At 45.1% G+C, this 17,706-nt stretch overlaps 2 protein-coding genes and 1 long non-coding RNA gene across 5 annotated transcripts; 1 reads left to right on the top strand and 2 right to left on the bottom strand.

The window, feature by feature from the left end:
• Positions 1–9,557, bottom strand: KCTD6 (potassium channel tetramerization domain containing 6). Of its 3 annotated transcripts, none has more exons than XM_044754632.2 (3): positions 9,314–9,557; positions 3,114–3,183; positions 1–1,877 (listed from the first exon to the last, which is right to left on the bottom strand). In XM_044754632.2, the coding sequence occupies exons 2-3, from the start codon at positions 3,138–3,140 to the stop codon at positions 1,191–1,193; spliced, it is 714 nt and encodes a 237-aa protein (XP_044610567.1). In that variant the 5' UTR covers positions 3,141–3,183; positions 9,314–9,557; the 3' UTR covers positions 1–1,190. The 3 variants fall into 3 exon arrangements, with proteins under 3 accessions (XP_044610567.1, XP_014724223.1, XP_014724222.1); XM_014868737.3 differs by lacking the exon at positions 9,314–9,557 and adding an exon at positions 8,964–9,090; XM_014868736.3 differs by lacking the exon at positions 9,314–9,557 and adding an exon at positions 5,430–5,609.
• On the top strand, positions 8,905–9,432 carry LOC139041466 (translation initiation factor IF-2). Its single transcript, XM_070493557.1, has one exon. It carries the CDS (start codon positions 8,905–8,907, stop codon positions 9,430–9,432), a length of 528 nt encoding a protein of 175 aa, XP_070349658.1.
• Positions 9,558–13,553: 3,996 nt separating the features above from the next.
• LOC123279374 (uncharacterized) lies at positions 13,554–17,292 on the bottom strand. Its single transcript, XR_006517387.2, has 3 exons — positions 17,144–17,292; positions 16,846–16,992; positions 13,554–13,683 (listed from the first exon to the last, which is right to left on the bottom strand). It is a non-coding gene; the product is annotated as an uncharacterized lncRNA (long non-coding RNA).
• Between the last annotated feature and the right edge of the window lie 414 nt (positions 17,293–17,706).

The following is a 17,706-nucleotide window of genomic DNA, read 5'->3' on the forward strand; positions in this document are numbered from 1 at the left end:
TCCAACTGTTCCAGATCCTTCATTCACTGCAGTTTATTTCTTCTCCTCAGAAATAAACTTAACTGTAATAATAAAATACATTTCCAGGTCCCATAATATACAAGAATAAAGTGGCTGGAGTCAGTTTGTCCCTCTTCTCGACACAGAGCGAGAGTAAGGGTCATATTCAGAGCTGACAACTAGTGGCTTATTGAAGAAAAACCTATAATCTTCCACATAAGTCCTATTTGAAAAAATCTGTCAAACTGTACGTTCACTGTTCAGATATGCACTCTTTTAGACAAAATTAATAATGCCGTCTATCCCTGCTTCAGTGACACAGTAGTTCTATAAACTACATCCTAAGGTTCCACTGAGTCCTCTTGGATTAAGTGCAAACGTGCTGCAGGCAGTACATATCGGGACATAAAACAAACAATGCATACTTTAGACAAGGAATATGATTTTCCCCCTTACGTAATAATAATCAATAAATACAAACCTAATTTTCATATTCCATTTTTTATTAGTTTTTTTCCTGGTAGACAGTACACTTGGGAATTATACTGCACCAGGCATAAGAAGTAAGATTTCTACCACAGGGACATTTTGTATTCAGAATCCAATATAAATATTTCTAGTCAGACATTTCCATGGCTACAGATATTTGGTTGCTTGATTTATATGCATAGAAAGAAACAGTTGTCATAACTGTAAAAAGCAGTACTTAACAAGTACTTTTAAATGATTGGAACAGTTTTCCTTTAATATTACAATACTGCTTATTGGTTTGGAAACTAGGTCACCCTACATGATGTTTTGAATTTTCTCAAAGGCCTCATGAGTACTCTGTTTATTCTTTCATTCCTGCATTTTTAGCCTTCTAGTTGAGTTAGGGACCATTTAATCAGAAATCATTTTAGCACTGTAATAAAAAAGCTCTGTTAAGGGTAGATTATATACCATAATGATTTTCCAACTTCTTTTTATAAAAAAGGTATCTGGAGGCTCTGAACAGGCACATGCATACTCAGGATGAAGGGAACAAAACAGAGGAGTCTGCTAAAGCACAAAACTTCCTTCTGGTCCTCAATGCCTTCAAATAAATACAAATATTAAGAAAAAAAAATCCCACACTGAAATTTAAAAAAAATCAGTCTCTTCCACCTGCTGGAGAGTCAGTTTCCAGGACCTTCTCTCAGGGTTGGCGATCAGTCGTCCGTCTTCCGCGCCAGCCTACAGAAAGTCCAGTTGTGCTCCACTGTGTTCTCATTGGCCCGCTCACTCATGTGATGCACCCGGGTGTTGCGGATCGTGAAACCTTGTTTTGTAATGTACTCCATCAGGTGGACCCGGAGAGAAACTTCCTGGTGATAATCACAGGGTCCAAAAGTAAAGGAAACCTGGCAATCTCTGGTATCCATCATGTGTTTATTCCACTTTGTAAAATAGTTTGAGATACCTTCTAGTAAGGAATGGACCTTGGTGGTGATGGTTAACTGGGTTATAATGACAGCTACTGGATTGGAGTACTTAGAAAGCTTCCGTGTACTAGATAACTCCACAACTTCTTCAAAAGTATCCATAGGATACAAAGGCTTAGGGTCATTGAGACACTGAATCAAGGGCTCAATCTGATAAAAATCTGCTTCTTTCCGAAGCAGATCAAATTCCTTAAAGTCCAGGGGTAAGGTCAACTCTGAAGTTCTTAAAAAGTTGAGGACATATCGAAAAAGCGGTCCGTCTCGATCAATGAAGTAATTGCCTTGAGGGTCTCGAGCTGTGGGGAAGTCCCCCCCAAACATAGCTCCAAGCATGGAATCCGGGTATCGCGTCAATGTGGTGAGAGACGTTGTGTACAAGTGTCCACCTACATTTAACGTGACTGGATCAGTCATCTGAAATTTTTTAAAAAAGGATCAGTCATCTGAAATTCTTTAAATCTTAACTTTGACAAATTAAGAAAATTAACAGTAACAAGCAAAGCAAAAGATTCCTTCAGGCTATAAGGCACTTAGCAATCCTATAGTGCAAAATAGCCTTACTTTCAGTGATAAACCCACCCAGACGAAGGGAGCTAACATTTGCTTTTAACAGGGAAAAAAGGGATAAATCCAACTCTTTAAAGATTTACACTAAGAAATGGGGGCCTGACTTCGAAAGCCACTACATTCCAGGCCCAGTGTCTAGAGGGAAGTTTTCAGGTCAGAGTATTTTATGGAAAGAGAAACGCCAAACTAAAATATGCTAATTTAAGTTTCTTTCTGATTAGAAAAAAAGGGACTTTCACTTTTCTTAAGTCAATTTAACATAAAATAGAATAAAAATGATTTGATAACATAAGGACATTTACTTTCAATATTTTTGTTTCTTTCCCCCTCAAAAAAGGGAAATGAATAGTGCAATTTATTTTAAAAATAAAAATTTGTACAGACCTAATCTTCATAACTTTGTCATGGAAATCACAGTGCCAAATGCGAAGTTAAAATACACAGTTTGGTCAACACAATCTCATATACCCAAAGGCTAACAGCAGCTTTCAAATTTCATAATCTGATAGTGTATTCCCTTTTGTAACATCAATGTTGCAATCTGGCCTTTAACTTTGAAAAGCAAGCTTCTCTAAATAATAATACCTTCTGTTTAGAAACACATATTTAAGAAAAAAAATAAAGATGGACAGACTTCAGGTACTAGACAAGTAAAGTATTTCTTACCAAAGGAAAAGAAAAATAGGAAGACACATGCACGTGTAAAACAAGCAGAAGCAGGAGAAGCGGCACCTTCTCAACTGTTGCCCCGCCTCACCACAAGAGCACGGCCTCGGTGCCCTGACCTGCCAGGTCACTCTTCTAGGAAGGAAGAGTTTTAAGAGCAACATACTTTAAAGACTAAAAAATCATGACCTCTCTCAAATAAGAGATTATAAAAAGTTACTTGGAAAGTCTAAATTGAATAAGCTTACATAAAAACAACACCCCAAAATTACATGTAAACTAATTGGGGGGGGGGTTGCACCAATTTATAATTTTCATTCTTGTAAGATGTATTATACCTAAGAATACATAAGAGGAGGGAAACACACACAAAAATAATCTGCCAGCCTTCAAAACGCATCTGCAAAAGTCTCTCACCATATAGCCCCAGTCTCCATTATCCATCTGCTCCAGCGCTGCGTCTCCGGGAGCCCAGGTTCCAGGAAAACTTGGGGAGGAGAAAAAAACATATGATAGCGCATTTAACTATGAAAACAGAGAAGAAGGGTTTTTCCACCCAACAGAGCAGCCCAAACACTGGAAACCTACTCATCTCTGCTCAGCTAAAACCTACTACAGGACCAAGATCTAGGGAAGCAAGCATTCCCCTCTGGCCTTCTGTGGGTCCTCTATCCTTCCAAGGTGCACCTAAGACACTGACCACCCTCACAGAGAGAGAACCCCCCTCCACTTAGAGAAGGAGGAAGAGCCTGGTAAGTAAACCAATCATTCAAATTCCACCTTCTCTGAAACTTCAATATTTAGCATTTCTATAGGAGAACATTATGATTAAGGCTACAACCTTATCCTGGTACACACCTAGGATGAGCCTTATCAAAGAGGTCATTTAAGACAAAGGGAGAAAGACAAAACTCTTTTTCATCAGCATTTCAGCTTACACAAACTAAACATCTCAGTAAGAGCATGAAAAACCATAAACCTCCCAGACACCAGCAGCACTTTCCAAGAGAAATACATCAGAATGGTATTGCTTTTTAAAAAAACTAATTATACTTTTAATAATGATACATTTCATTTTGTACAATAATCAAAACAAATAGAAAACAGTTTAAATGCCAAACCATTAGAGCACACTTTGGGGCAAAAAGAATCTTACAAATCTGTTTGAAAGTCACTCAGCTGGCACTTTTGCAGAGCCAGTCTGAAGACACAGATAAACACCCAGATACTAATGATGCCAGTTTGAATTTATTTTTATCTACAATTCAAAAGCACTTAAACAGTTTCCCGGCTACTGAACTGCTTTAGTCAGTTCCCTCTCACACACATCATTCCCCAAGTCAACCAGCAAAGCAAACTGCAGAGAAAATATCCAAAGCTCTGGCAAGAGACAGTAAGAAACATGGATTTATCGGTATTCATCCAGGAAAAGCACTGGCTTTTTTATATGGTCTTTGAACAGACTCACTTTCCCCACTTTTGGAGGAAACTGGCGCACTATTTCCAGAACAGGCCCTGGCTACAGAAGATCACAAAGGCTCTTTCTCAAAAGGTCACTCAGGCATGTAGAGAACATTTGCATAGCACAGCAGGGGCTGAAATCAGAGCCTGAAGCATCTATTTCTCCACCTTGCAAATTCTTCAAAGCAAACAAGCTGAAATGTGGACCAGACAACGTGCAGTCAGTTTTTATTCTCCATACTCAGCAGCTGGATATAGATAGGCCTCCACATGCTACAGGGTGAGAAACGGAACAAATGTCAAATTCAGGGCTGTTTGACAACCTTTCATTCCTCTGACTTGCTTCACAAACAGCATTTGAAGTAAACAGAACCAAGAAACAGGCTTTACTAATTTGTTTATTACAAGCATCTGATTCAGTTCCTGATGGAACAGGCAGATCAGTAACTGAGTGATTTAAAAAGCCAGTCATCCAAAAGTTCTGATAAGATGCTCACCTCTGGCAACTTCCCATCAACCAAAGTATTCATTCTTGAGAGCCTCAAAAATAATTCACTCAACCAACATTTACTGTAGGTCAACCGAGGGGATGAGGGGGAAGTCCATGCGCAACGTGGATACACAGAAACAGGAAATGTACAATCCTTGCTCTCATGGAGCTTTCACTCTATGAAGAAAGGCAACATGCAATAACTGAAGTACAGAACAGAATTCAAAAGCGCTACATAAGAGATGGACTGGCAGAGGCCTGCAGGAAAAAAGAGCAAGAACAATTCCAAACAGGAAAATGGGAGGACTTCCGAGAAGAGCTCGCTCAGCAGAACTCTGCAGCAATGTGTGGATGACCTGAGAGGGGATTCTAGAATGAAAAAACAGTGTAAGTAAAAAGGGGGGCCTTTCTTCCCCACAACATTCCTGATACAGTAAGCAGAGCATGAATTAGTGTCCCCATCTTAGAGATGCAAAACAGAGAAAAAGCAGATTAAGTGATTTACTGCAGGCCCCACAGCTGAAAACTAACTGAATAAGAACTCAGGTTTTCTGACTCCTAGTCTAGATCTTTCCATAAATCCCCTCCTTGGGTGGAAATGGAAACAGAATCTGAGAAACGAAATTGAAAGGATTAACTGTAAACTTCCCACAGCCGTCTATTAACCCTATCCACATAGTAGGGATTTATTTACAAATTTAACAGTAACTCAGTACAAGTGAGCGGGGTGGCATAGTAAGCTTGTAAAAATTCCCAAGATAAAACAGCAAGACCCTACTCACTAGTATGATTGAAGGCTGCTGTCCTCCTGTATTAAGTGAAGTAAAGAACTCCAATCCATGAAGATCCGAACGGTTAAAGGAGAAATGGGAGACCAAAGACAGGGAAGAAACCAGACATCATCAATGTTACAGCTGTTGGCAAGGTCTGTCCACTATCAATGCTTTTTTTTTTTTTTTACTGCTAAATCAAAACAAGATAACTTGCTGAGCAATCATAAACAGAAAATTAGATGATGCCCCTGAATCCATCCATGGCAAAAGCCAAGGTCCTGTTCCAGTACAAAGATGTAATGAAACCTCAGGCTCAGGAACCGAGGAAAGCAACTGTAGGGATCTATACAAGCCCATGTTTCTTAAAAAGCACCCAAAAGCCTTCCAACACTTGTGTTTAAGATACACCAAAATAAACGAAGTTACTATTAGTCACTGCCAATAACAATGACTAAACTGGCCCAAAAAATCAAATTGTTCACTAAAGAGCTCCATGGGAAAAAACTGTATTGATTAAATTTTGTCTCTATTTCTTACTTCTAAACATCCTCTATGGCGATGCTTAGATACAGCAAGAAACAAACCTAAAAAAGCAGGAAGACTCCTGGTCATCCAACAGCTAGATAATCAGCCTCTGAATTGATGACTTTTAGGAATATCTTAGAGGCCGTGTAAATGAATGAAATAAAACATAATCCAAAAGAATTTCCAGAATAGCTTCAATCTCTTCTATTAAATCATTTTCCAGACCTGCTAACAATTAAAAAATGATTCATTTGCTTTTCATCTTCTCCCCCTTCTGGCACAGTCTCCAGCGGAGGGCTTAATGAGAAGTTAAATGACCACAAGACAGGCAGCAGAAGGAAGAGCTCAAAATGGGCATCAAATGGGCCTGTTTCACTTGAGGAAGACAAAGAAAAATCTAATATTTCAGAAAATTTGCCAGGAATGGAGAGTACGAGGGTAATAATGAAAAAAATTTTCTTTTAAAGTGACTTTCTTTACTAAAGATAATTTTAAACAACAGTGAATGCAGCCAAGCACACACAATTATAAAGTTCACAGAAAGGCTTCTGACCCTGTAAAATCAGTTCACCTGAAGAGATCTGACCTTTGGCGCAAATAAAATTCTTGTGGAAACAACTGGCTGACCGTTCCCAAAGAAGATAGCGCAGTACTGAAAATTCACCCACATTTAAGCTTCGAAGGTTAATCATGATTAACGTATAAATTCTGACAGTGTAATGTCAGCAGATGATTAAGTTAAGGAAAACAAACACTAAAGAATTTATAAAAGCCTTAAAAGAAACTGCTAAGAATTTTCTAAAGTAGGAAATCAGAAAAATGCACAATTCAACAAGTTAATAAAGAATAACCTAAGAACCCCTGAAAGCCATTCTCCTCGCCACTGCAGAAGTGCAGTTAAAGGCTTTCTGATTATGACAAACTAATTTAACATAAATATTCTGGCTTTATCATTTCTGCTACAGACCAAGAATTCTCCAGGGCAAAAGTCCTACTCTTATATTAACAGCCTATACATTACAATACATACCCCCAAACTTGAATAAATAATAAAAACCTGCAATTACTGCCTTCCCTAAGTTTCCAGGTAGCCCTTTTAAAATGCCTTTCTACTGAAATCTTTATATCTGGCATTCAGAAAAGTCACAATAAATTCCCTCCATACATACCTTCAAAATAACCTTTGTACTGAATGTCTCTGTTCTTGAAATGTGGGAGTTTGAAAGTGAAATACTTTTTATAGTAACTAGTTCAGTGACATCTAAAGGAGTCTTTGGGTTAACATTCACATACAGGCTGGCACAAGTAGCCAGGTACACAAGGAGAATGTGATTATGGTGTTAGGTTACCCTTCACCATACCACTGGAGAAATGGATTGTTTTTTCCTAAAACTAATTGTTTTTTCTCTCTCCTCTCTCCACGTGGTCTAGAAGAAAGGCGCTTTAGGTTGAAAAGTTATCTTAATACTAAAGAGCTGTCGCAAAAGAGCTGTCGCAAAATCGTAAGATTCCTCTTACCCTCAGTTTCTACAAGATAACACAGGATAACACCACCTTCCCCAAATGATACCACTTAGACTCAACACCAAGGCAACAACCGACCTACAGGCTAACAGATCAGGACTGGGGTTCTGAAGTCACACGCAAGCCAGTGCAGAGGAAAGAGAACTGGTTACTGATGAGGATCTGTATCCCAATTCTGCTGTTACTAATTATGAGGCCCTGGGTACATCATTCTTTATGCCCAGCTTCTTGTTTGCAGAAAAGGAGAAAATAAAAGAGACCATGAGTAGAAAAACTATTTGTAAACTGGCAAGTATTAAACAAATGTGAAAATACCAATGGCAGGAGCATAAACGAAATTTCTTAGTAAAATGAGAAACTTGAGAGTGTGAACACAAGTAATTTAGAGCACTGGCATGGAGACGGGGCAAAAATGGAAGACAAGCCCTCGCAATTTGCTTCCAATCCCCCAGGATCCTCCTTTCCCCAGAGCTCCAGAAGGAGACCTACAGGTAAAAGGGAACACTCGGCCGTTATAGAGACCACCAGACATGTGAGCTCTTGATCACAGAAGGAACTTCTCTAAAGCATGACTCAGGATTATCTCCAAGGCAAAGCCAAATCCAAATAAATATGCATATTCTGTTTTAAACAGACTCCAAATATCAAAATCCAAGACACACAGAGGGGTTTACAGAGGACTTCACTCTAGGATTCCTTTACGTAGTAATGCTTTGGTTAAACTATGACTTATGAAAATTCAAATCACACAAATCTTAGGAGTGGCATCTATGGCTGTCATGACCACTGAATCCTTAATATCTATGGCATTACACAAAATGAAGTAGGGGTATGGACTGACAGTTCCCACAGAGCACGTTCTGTCAACCTACCAAACCTGCAGATAAAAAGATTTTCCTTTTCCCAGCTAGACATTTGCTCATTTGAAAACATCTCGATCTTGGGCTCAGGCCTGTGCTAAATGCTGTCAGCTAGCTTCTTTCCTATCTGCCATCATTCGTGTACTTGGGCATTTGTGACAGCAAGGAAATGAACATGCCAAGGGGAAACGGTAAGAGAGACTTCGGTTACCCCAGGCATTCTTAACCAAACCAGGTCATCTCGGGTCTCTTTGCCACTCAAACCTCTTCTATCACAAAGTCCTAGAATTGGATTTATCAACTTGTTCTAGAACTGGTATAGTTGAACAGAAACATGATAACTTCAGCAGAATACCCAAACAGGATCCCTGATTCATTTCTCCCGTCCCACCTCCAGCCAGCCTCCCCCACAGTCAGACCAGCAGGTGCTTCAGGGGCTCCCCATTACTGCGGCCATTTATCACCTCTGACATCAAGCATTAAAAACGCCACGACACACACAAATCTGGGCATAAAGAACTCAGGTGCAGTCAGAGTGTCTCTTTGGGGCAAAAAAAAAACCCCGTAGGCATTAAATGAGAGCAAACGGTGGCCAATACGCGCCACCCCTAAAAACAATCCTTTTCGAGCAAACCTCGAGGTGTCCCCGTCCGGGTCGTGCTTCGCTGCTGCCCCGCAGGCTCAGTCCCCCGACCCGGCCCCGGCGTGGGACCGGAGATGCTCTGGGCCCGGGGGGCGCGCCCCGGAGCCCCGAACCCAGGTCCGCCGGAACCTCGCGTCCCCGCCGGGCGGCCCCGGAACCCCCGCCCAGCCCGGCCACTCGGCCGCGGGCTCGTGCCAGCCCCGACGCGGGCCGCCCGGGCTCCCGCGGTCCCCTTGGCGCACCCCCGCCCAGATCCTCCTTGAGCCCCGCTCCACGGGCCGCTCGGCGCGGGCTTCTCCTTGTGCCCGGCCCTCCCGACCCCCGGGTCCGCCCCCACTCACTGCGCGGCGGCAGCTGCGGCGGCCCGGCCGGGAGACGCCGGCGGCCCGAGAGCGCGAGCGCGAGGACGAGCGAGCCCGCGCCCGGCGGCGGCGGCGGCGGCGGCAGAAGGGACGACTGAGCCCGCGCCCGGAGTTGCCGCTCCTGCCGCCTGGCGCGGGCGGCGCCTTCCCAGCAGAGCCGCGGCGCCGCGAGCGCGGGCGCCCCCTAACGGCGGCGCGGGCGAGAGGCCAGAGGGCCCGACGGCCGCAGGGACTCAGCCGGGCGCAGCGTGGACCGCACGGTCAGGCCAGCTTTGCTGCAGCCCCGAAGCCACGCCCCGAGGCCCCAGTCCCGCCCCCCGAATCCACGAGGCCCCGCCCAGACCCCGCCCCTACGTCCCGCTTCCGCCCGCAGTTTGGGATCAGCGTAGCTCCCGGCAGTCTTGACTGTGTTCTAGGGCCTAGGATCCCCGGCGCTGTTTCTCCGTGTCATCGCACTAGCGTGTATGGGGCACCGACTATGTGCCAGGCCTGAGGGATACAGCGGCCACCAAGATAGAGGGGGGTCCTAATGAGAGGAGAAAACAGACAAGACCCAAGGAAACAGCCAGTAGTTTATAATAATAACGAGTTCTGATCATAAATGTTGGGAGGTGCATGATTAGCGGAATTAGATGGAGAACAAGGGGAAGGGGCCTCTGCTTCACACGCGGTGGCCTAGGAAGACCTGGACGTCAGGACTGTGGCCAGAGCGCCTCCTGGCTTTACCCTCCGTTGGGGGAGGCAATCCTGTAATAAGGTCACCTATCCATTATGGTGGGCAGAGTAGGGAATGGCAGCCTAGCCTGAAGGGTCAGCGTGGACAGCCAGGTGGAGAGAAGGGCAGAGCTGACTTCAGCAGAGAAAACGACCGGTGCAAAGGCTCTGAGGCCTGAAGGAGCTGGTCCTAGGTGAGGCTCTCACCGGTATTGTCCTTATTTCCCCGTAAAGGAAGCCAAGCAAGGCTGCAGAGAGTGGGGAATTACCTAAAGTCTCCGCGCTAATTGGTCTCCAGATATAGACTCCTGCCAAATCATATTCGCTTCCTGCTAACCAGATCTGTCTCCTTCCAGGTGGGACCAGGTATATGATGTTGGTTCTGCCATGTCCCCTTCTCCACCAGGATAACCACTGGCCTTAGAAACTCACGCGTTTCATGTCTGCATGTGCGTGAGCTGCCTCTGGGGTTTAACTTTTATCGGCATGATCATCACAGTCATATCTGATATTTGCTTTTTCTCTGAAAACTCAAATCGATAGGTTAAGTAAAAAGACATGCTTCATCACCATAATTGAGTACTACATTATCAAATTAAAAAAGACTAGGTGAGGATACAGGGAAATTTATGTGAAAATAAGCGGTGCACAAAATGATATACATAGTATAATCCTAATTTTATTTTTAAAAATGTAAATATACATAGACAAAAATTTTGAAGGAAATACACCAAATCATTGATCGTAGTTCTATAGGTAGTAGGACGGGCACGTTAGTGACATTACTTCTTAACGTTCTTCTGAATTTTCTATGTTTTCCAGAATGCATGGCTATTGAATTTATAATCAGGAAAATACAATTAGTTTTATTTTTTACAAAAGAAAGACAACACCAAAATTACCCAACACTCAGATCTCCAGGATTTGGTGCCACTGAAAATCCACAACTGCCCCTGGCTTACTGGTATTCTTGGAAGAGTCATTCTCCCTCTCAAGGCTTTTGCTTCCTCAACTAAAAACTGAAAGGAATTAACTTTGTCAGTGGTTTCCTCAGAACTATTCCTATATATCTAAGATTTTATTGCTATTATAAATTATATTTTCAAATTTATGTGTATTGTATTGATAGTTAGTGAAACATGGTTGGTTTTTATATAATAATCTTGTATTCAGCAAACTTGATTTCTCTTTTGGTTCTAACAAGTTTATAGACTTTCTTGAATTTTCTGTGTTAATAATCATAGAGTTTGCAAGTAATGGTTTTTGGTATCTTCCTGTCCAATCTTTATTTTCTTTCCTTTTCCTTGTTTTACTGTGCTGACTAAAACCTACAGCACAATGTTGAATCGCAATTATGATAGTGGGCATTTCTATCTTGTTCTTGACTGCTTGTAACACGTCACCATTAATATTGTGTTGGCTGTAGATTTTTGATAGATGTGCTTTATCAGGGTAAGGAGGCACTGTTCTGCTTTATTATGAATGGATGTTGAATTTTATAAAATGTGAGATTTTTTTTTCACCCAAATGTTATGAATTACAATCATGGATTTTATTATATTAAACCTACCGTGCATTCCTTGAATAAACACAACTTGATGATGCGTTATTTTTTCAATAGTACTGGATCCCATTTGCTAATATTTATTTAAGGTTTTTGTGTCCATATCTATGAATGAGCTATGCCTACTATTTTCCTCTCTTATTCTCTCCTTGTCTGGTTTTGCTATCAAAGTTACATCATCCTCATAAAATAAATTAAGGGCTGAGTCTATTCACTAGAGCAGCTTCTATAAGACTGAGATTTTCTGTAGTTTGGATTTTCTATAGGATTCTTCTATAAAACCATCTTGGTTTCAGGCTTGGAGGTGGAAAGCATTTACACTAGAGGCTGTCGTTCCCATGTGTCTGTGTCCCACCACCCAGCCCCTGCAGAGCTCAGGTGGCCAGCCTGTGGGGGAAGGCCAGCTTCTGGTTTGCAGCTGCCCCTGCCCTCTCTGGGCCTCCCTTTTCCAGCTGGCCTCCAAGCGTCCAGGCTCCCCTGGTGAAGAGATGGCCTCGATGAGCCTTGTCTGCCCATGGCCAGGCTGGCCTGGAGGGGGCTGTTTGTTACAGCAGCTACAATGTCACAGGAAGGAATGCAGCCTAGCAGGGTGCCAGGAGGACAAAGCAGAAAGCGACAGTTGACAAAATTGATTGGTACTCTTAGAGGAAGGTGGGAATTAAGCCTGGAGTTCTGGGCCCACCCACCTACCCCTCTCCTCCCAACTCTCACTGCACTGTCCACCTCACCTCCCACTTGTCAAGAAAATGATGTGCCCTCAGTGGGGCTCCCTGGCCCCCTCCTCTGCCCACTTTTTAATTGACCCATATTGCACTGTCGTCTCCTCATAAGGTGGCTGAGGGGTCTGCATCCTATCCAGGTGTCCCCTCCTGGGCTCTGGGCCCATGCCCTTCTCCAGTCTTGAGCCTCTCTAGGCTCAGATCTCCCACGCCTCCCTCTCCAGGCCCCTGCCCTCAGGAGATTAACAGCCCCAGGACTCTATCTGACATAAATAACTCTCAGACCTCTCTCTTGACCCCATATCACCCCATCCCAGACCCCCTACCCCAGAATCCCCTCCCTTTCCTCTTTTGCTGTGTGAGATATGTGAGCTATGCCTACTATTTTCCTCTCTTATTCTCTCCTTGTCTGGTTTTGCTATCAAAGTTACATCAGCCTCATGAAATAAATTAAGGGCTGAGTCTATTCACTAGAGCAGCTTCTGTAAGACTGGGATTTTCCGTAGTTTGGATTTTCTATAGGATTCTCCTGTGAACCATCTTGGTTTGGGGCTTGGGAGTAGAAAGCATTTACACTGACACCCCAACCCACAACATTCAGTCTGGCCCCAGGGCCCACCTCCTCACCTTAAACAGCTCTTGTGGGCCCACCAGGAATCTCCTTGTTGCTGAATCCAGAGGAAGCTCCTCAGATTTCCTCTCTCAGGGCTCCCTGTGGGGATGCCCTTGACTACACCGTCCAAGAGACAGCCTCTTCCCATGGCTTCCAGGATGCCCTGTTCTAGTTTTCCTCCTTTCTCTGCAGCTGCTCCTCTCAGACTCATGGAGATGCTGCTCCTCTTGCTTTACCCACCCCTTATCCCAGGTTTCTGGCCAAGGCCATCATCCTCTCCTCTCCGTGTACCCATCTCCATGGACTGACTCAGCCCTTCCATGGATTCCATTATTGTCTCTAAGCCAAAAGATGCCCAAACCTCCAGCCCAGGCCTCTCTCCTGAACTCCAGACCTACGAATGCTACACATTCCATGGCCCCTACCACTGTGCTAAGTGGTAGTGCTTTTAGAGAGATGGAACTGGACCAGTTCTCTATTGCCACATAACAAATTATCCGAAGACGTAGGCACTTAAAACAGCAAACATTTTTTATCTCACAGTTTCTGTGGGTCAAGGATTTGGAAGCAGATTAGGTAGGTAGTAGACCCTGTGGTCTGGATGTCAGCTGAAGGCTTGGCCGGGGCAGGAGAATTCGCTTCCAAGCTCTCCATGTAGTTTTTATCAGGAAGCAGTAGTTCCTCTTCACATGAGCCTCTCCTGACAACATGGCAGCTGGCGTCTCCCAGAGCGAGTGATCTAAGAGAGAACAAGACAGAAGCCACAAGAGCCAGCCCTGATGGCCTAGTGGTTAAAGTTCCGTGCTCTCCACATTGGCGGACCGGGTTCATTTCCTGGCCGTGGAACCACACCACCCGTCTGTCATTTGTCATGCTGTGGCGGCAGGTCACATGGAAGAACTAGAAGGACTTACGACTAGGATATGCAACTATGCTTGGGGCTTTGGGGAGAAGAAAAAGAAAAAGAGAGAGGAAAGATTGGCATCAGATTTTAGCTCAGGGAAACTCCTTCCCTGCAAAAAAAAAAAAAAGACAGAAGTCACAATGTCTTTTATAACCCAGCCTTGAAAGTCAGATCCCCATGGTCCCTTGATCTCACAGACCAACCCTATAACAGTGTGGGACAGCACCACATGACATGAATACCAGGAGGAGGGACCATTAAGGGTTATCTTGGAGGCTGCCCACCACAGCCTCACAACTCTGAGGGCAGATGGACCCACATCACCCCATGGTATAGATGAAAAAACTAAGGCAAGGAGAGGAAAGTCATTGGTCAAGCCACGCAGCCAAGTGTGAGAAGAGAGATTTGAACGCAGCTCTGCCTGTCTCCCCATGGTTTTTCTCTCCTTCATAGTCCATCCTCCAATGGTCCACCACCGGTTTCCTCACCTTTACATGTGCAAACCTGAACCCTCTCGCCTCACCACCCCCAAACCTCCCAAGTCCCCAGCTCAGCTCAGCAAATGGTTCCACCATCCTCCCATCTGTCCAAACCAGAAGCTTTGAGTCATGCCTACTCCTCCCGCCCCTCACTTCCCAGTGCCAGATCACCCAGCCCTGCCAAGTCTTCCTTCTCGGTGCAGCCTGCACCCATCTCTCCTTCTCTCTCTTCATCTCCACCTCCTTCGGGTTGGGCCAAGCCACTAACTTGTCCATCCTGGACATCTGCAGTAGCCCCCTCCCGGGTCTCCCTCATTCTCTCTGTCCCCACGCTACCCATCTGTCCTTCTCTCTCCAGCGTGAGTCACCTTTAAGAACACAAAGCTGGTTGTGTCACCCTGCCTGCTTTAAACTCCTTCAATGGCTCCCATGGCCTTCAGGATCCAGCCCAAATTCCCTCTGGTGCCATCTGGCCCCTGCCCACTTGTCCAGCTTCCTCCTCTGTCCCTCTTCTCTCTCTTGGGGCCCCAGCCCCTCTGGCCACATTTCAGTATCTGGGACCCGCTGTTCATTTTTTCACTTCAGGGCCTCCGTTATGCTGTTCCCTTAGCCTAGAACACTCTTCCCCCTTGGCATGCCTGTCTCTTCATCCTTCAGCATATTGTCACCTCCTCACAGAGGCCTTTCCTGACCTCCCAGTCAGGCTGGAGGCCCCCAGCTATAACTTCCACAGTGGCTGTCTTTCCCTCTCCCCACCTCACTGCTTCTCGGCTCAACTGTGAGATACCAGAGAGCAGAAGCTGTGTCTGTCTGACTCACGACAGCCCCTAGAACCGCAACATGCCTGGCACTTAGCACATGCTCAACAACTATGGGACAGTTTGCTGCATGCTCTCCACTCCCTCCTTTCACCCTTACACGCCATACTCCAGCCACTGGACAATGTTCAGTTCCTTAAATGAAGCATAGGATCCCTCACCTCCAGGTCTTTGCACAATGCTGTTCTCTCTGCAGGGATGCCCTTCCTCCTGTCCCCCTATTGACTCAGCTAATTCCTGTATGTTCATCAGGAACTAGGGTTGCCAGATTCAGCAAATGAAAATACAAGACACTCAGTTAAATTTGAATTTCAGATAAACAAAGAATAATTTTTTTAGTATAAGTATGTTGCAAATATTGCATTAAATACAAGCGTCCTGTATTTTATCTGGCAACCCTAGCGGGAACCAGCACCAGTTCCCCCCTCTTTTGGGAGCTCTCCCTGGTCTTTACCAGCACCCTTTTAGGTCTGCTCAGCTCCCCATCCCTGGGCTCCCAAACCACCCCCCTGCTTGCCCCCATTGAGCATAAACTTCTCTCTGTTTTGAAATTGCCCATTACCAACTAGAATGTGACCTCTGTGACAGTGAAGACTGTGTCCCAGTCTTCATTCAGTGTCTCTTTTCATCTGGGACAACCACAGCCGCAGGAAATGGTCAGTAAGGTTTACTGAGTGGAGCAATGAAAGAGCACCGAAGAGAAAAAGGTAAACAAGATGGAAAAGGGAACCAGCAAATGAAACTTGGCCCAAAAAACAGGTGAATCTCACAGATAATTGCCCGCAGTGGGGAGCTCCTCTTCCGACCCCACCTCCACCCCACTCCTTGCCTCCTTCGCTTAGAGACTCCAGCCCCAGCACAGCCTTAAGGAGCCTTAGGATTGCTGGAGCAGGAGTACAAAAAGGAACAGTATGTGTCCCTTTAGCAGGTTTTCCAAAACAGCCTTTTGAGCATCCAAATAGGAGGCCCTGAAGGGAGCAGGGTGGAGTGTATGCCTCGGCCAGATTGGAAAGGGCTGTGAGGATCCCCTGGGTAGGGATGTGCCCCCAAAGACGACGGGGTACTGCTCCACTGCTCAGAGAGCTGTTGAAGTCCAAGCAGGTCATCTGGAAGCTGAACTTACATTCAGTCCACTTGTAGCCTTCCAATTACCTCCTACGACCACTTCCAAGCTGGGGACAGTCCCTATTGACCCCAGGAGGTAAGGAACCCTAAAGCAGCTAATTGCATGGATGATCTGGACCCAAGACTTTGCTGAGCTCCTTCCAACTACCCCTCCTGGCGTACTTGGAACAGCCAAGGAACTGGCCAGTGGAGAAACTCACTCCACTCTGCCTCTCTTGGTAGTGGGTTCTGTCTCTTCTGTGTGTGTGTCTCTCCCTCCCTCCCCCTCAGTCCCCTTTGGTCCTTGTGTCACTGGTTTCACCAGCTGAGGCCCTTTTGGGGCTGGCAAAAGTGTTCCTTAACCTTTGACTCACTGGCTGTCCTGACTGGGAAACACATTTCTAAACAGCCTCCTCCCTCCACCCCTGGGGACCAGCCCCTCTCCCTCTGCACACTTGCCCCAGCCTCTAGGCCACTCTCTGGCACAAGTGACCCTTACAGCGAGCAGTTTCCATTGCCTCCCCCACTTCCAGCCATGGAGACGCTTCAGTAAGTATGATGAGAGAATTTTTTCTTTTTATAAGGCTTCTAATTACCTATTATTTCTGATCTTCTCTTTAATCAGCTTCCAGAACTCTGCTGGGAGCTGCAGAACCAGGAGGAGGAGTCTGATTCTCACCAGTCTTCAGAGTGAGGCCCTGTGGTTGTCCTTGGATGTCACCATCCTCTTCGCCATTATGACTCTATAATTAGAGAGAATGGATCTGACATTAGACCAGGAATCAGAAGCTCTGGCTCCCGTCTTTAGTCCCAGAGTGTCTCCGGGTGCCACATCTGAGAACTTCACGGGCCTTGAGAGGCCTTGTATGTCAAATGGGAATAAAGCTGCCTGACCATAGCATTACAGCCAGCTGGTGTGCGGGAGGCAAGACAGCTCCAGATTCTGAGTTCTCATCCTCCCTGATGGCTCAGGGCTTGAAACACTCATCAATAAGACATTTCAGGCCTTGGTTGTCACCCGCCTCATTCCTAATCCAAACCACTTCCCCTGCATGTGTTTGCTTATTGAGCAAGAGCTTATTCACTTACAAAACACACCTCCTGCCTCTTCTGTCCTGTCTCTCCCAGGCTCTCCAGGTCCTATGGCCTGTCCTTCCTAACACATCCCAGGCCTCACTTTCCACACATCCTCCTGCATGGATGACCACCCCCTCCCTCAACCCAATGAGGGAGCACCCATACACCCCCTACTCCCCCAAATGCATTGCTTTTGTCAAGGAGTTCTGCAGGATTCTGTCTGAAATATGCTTATATTACCTTTAGAGAGTTCCTATGTCTTACACAAGGAGCAAATAGCAATATTTGTAAAGCTGCCATAGTACAGGATCTGTTCATGTTCTAGGAGCTTCTGAAATGATTAAAAGGCAAGAATGCTATTTTAAACCTATTAAAATGTC

The sequence above is a fragment of the Equus asinus genome, chromosome 21, assembly GCF_041296235.1.
Source record: "Equus asinus isolate D_3611 breed Donkey chromosome 21, EquAss-T2T_v2, whole genome shotgun sequence".
NCBI lineage: Eukaryota > Metazoa > Chordata > Mammalia > Perissodactyla > Equidae > Equus > Equus asinus.

Coding starts and splice junctions, on each gene's coding strand:
- KCTD6 (XM_014868736.3), bottom strand. CDS start 5,488: ATGGATTGGAGTTCTTTACTTCACTTAATACAGGAGGACAGCAGCCTT. Junction 3,184..5,429: donor AGCAGCCTTCAATCATACTA/GTGAGTAGGGTC, acceptor CTCCTCCCCAAG/TTTTCCTGGAACCTGGGCTC. Junction 1,878..3,113: donor ATGGAGACTGGGGCTATATG/GTGAGAGACTTT, acceptor AAAAAATTTCAG/ATGACTGATCCAGTCACGTT.
- LOC139041466 (XM_070493557.1), top strand. CDS start 8,905: ATGAGAGCAAACGGTGGCCAATACGCGCCACCCCTAAAAACAATCCTT.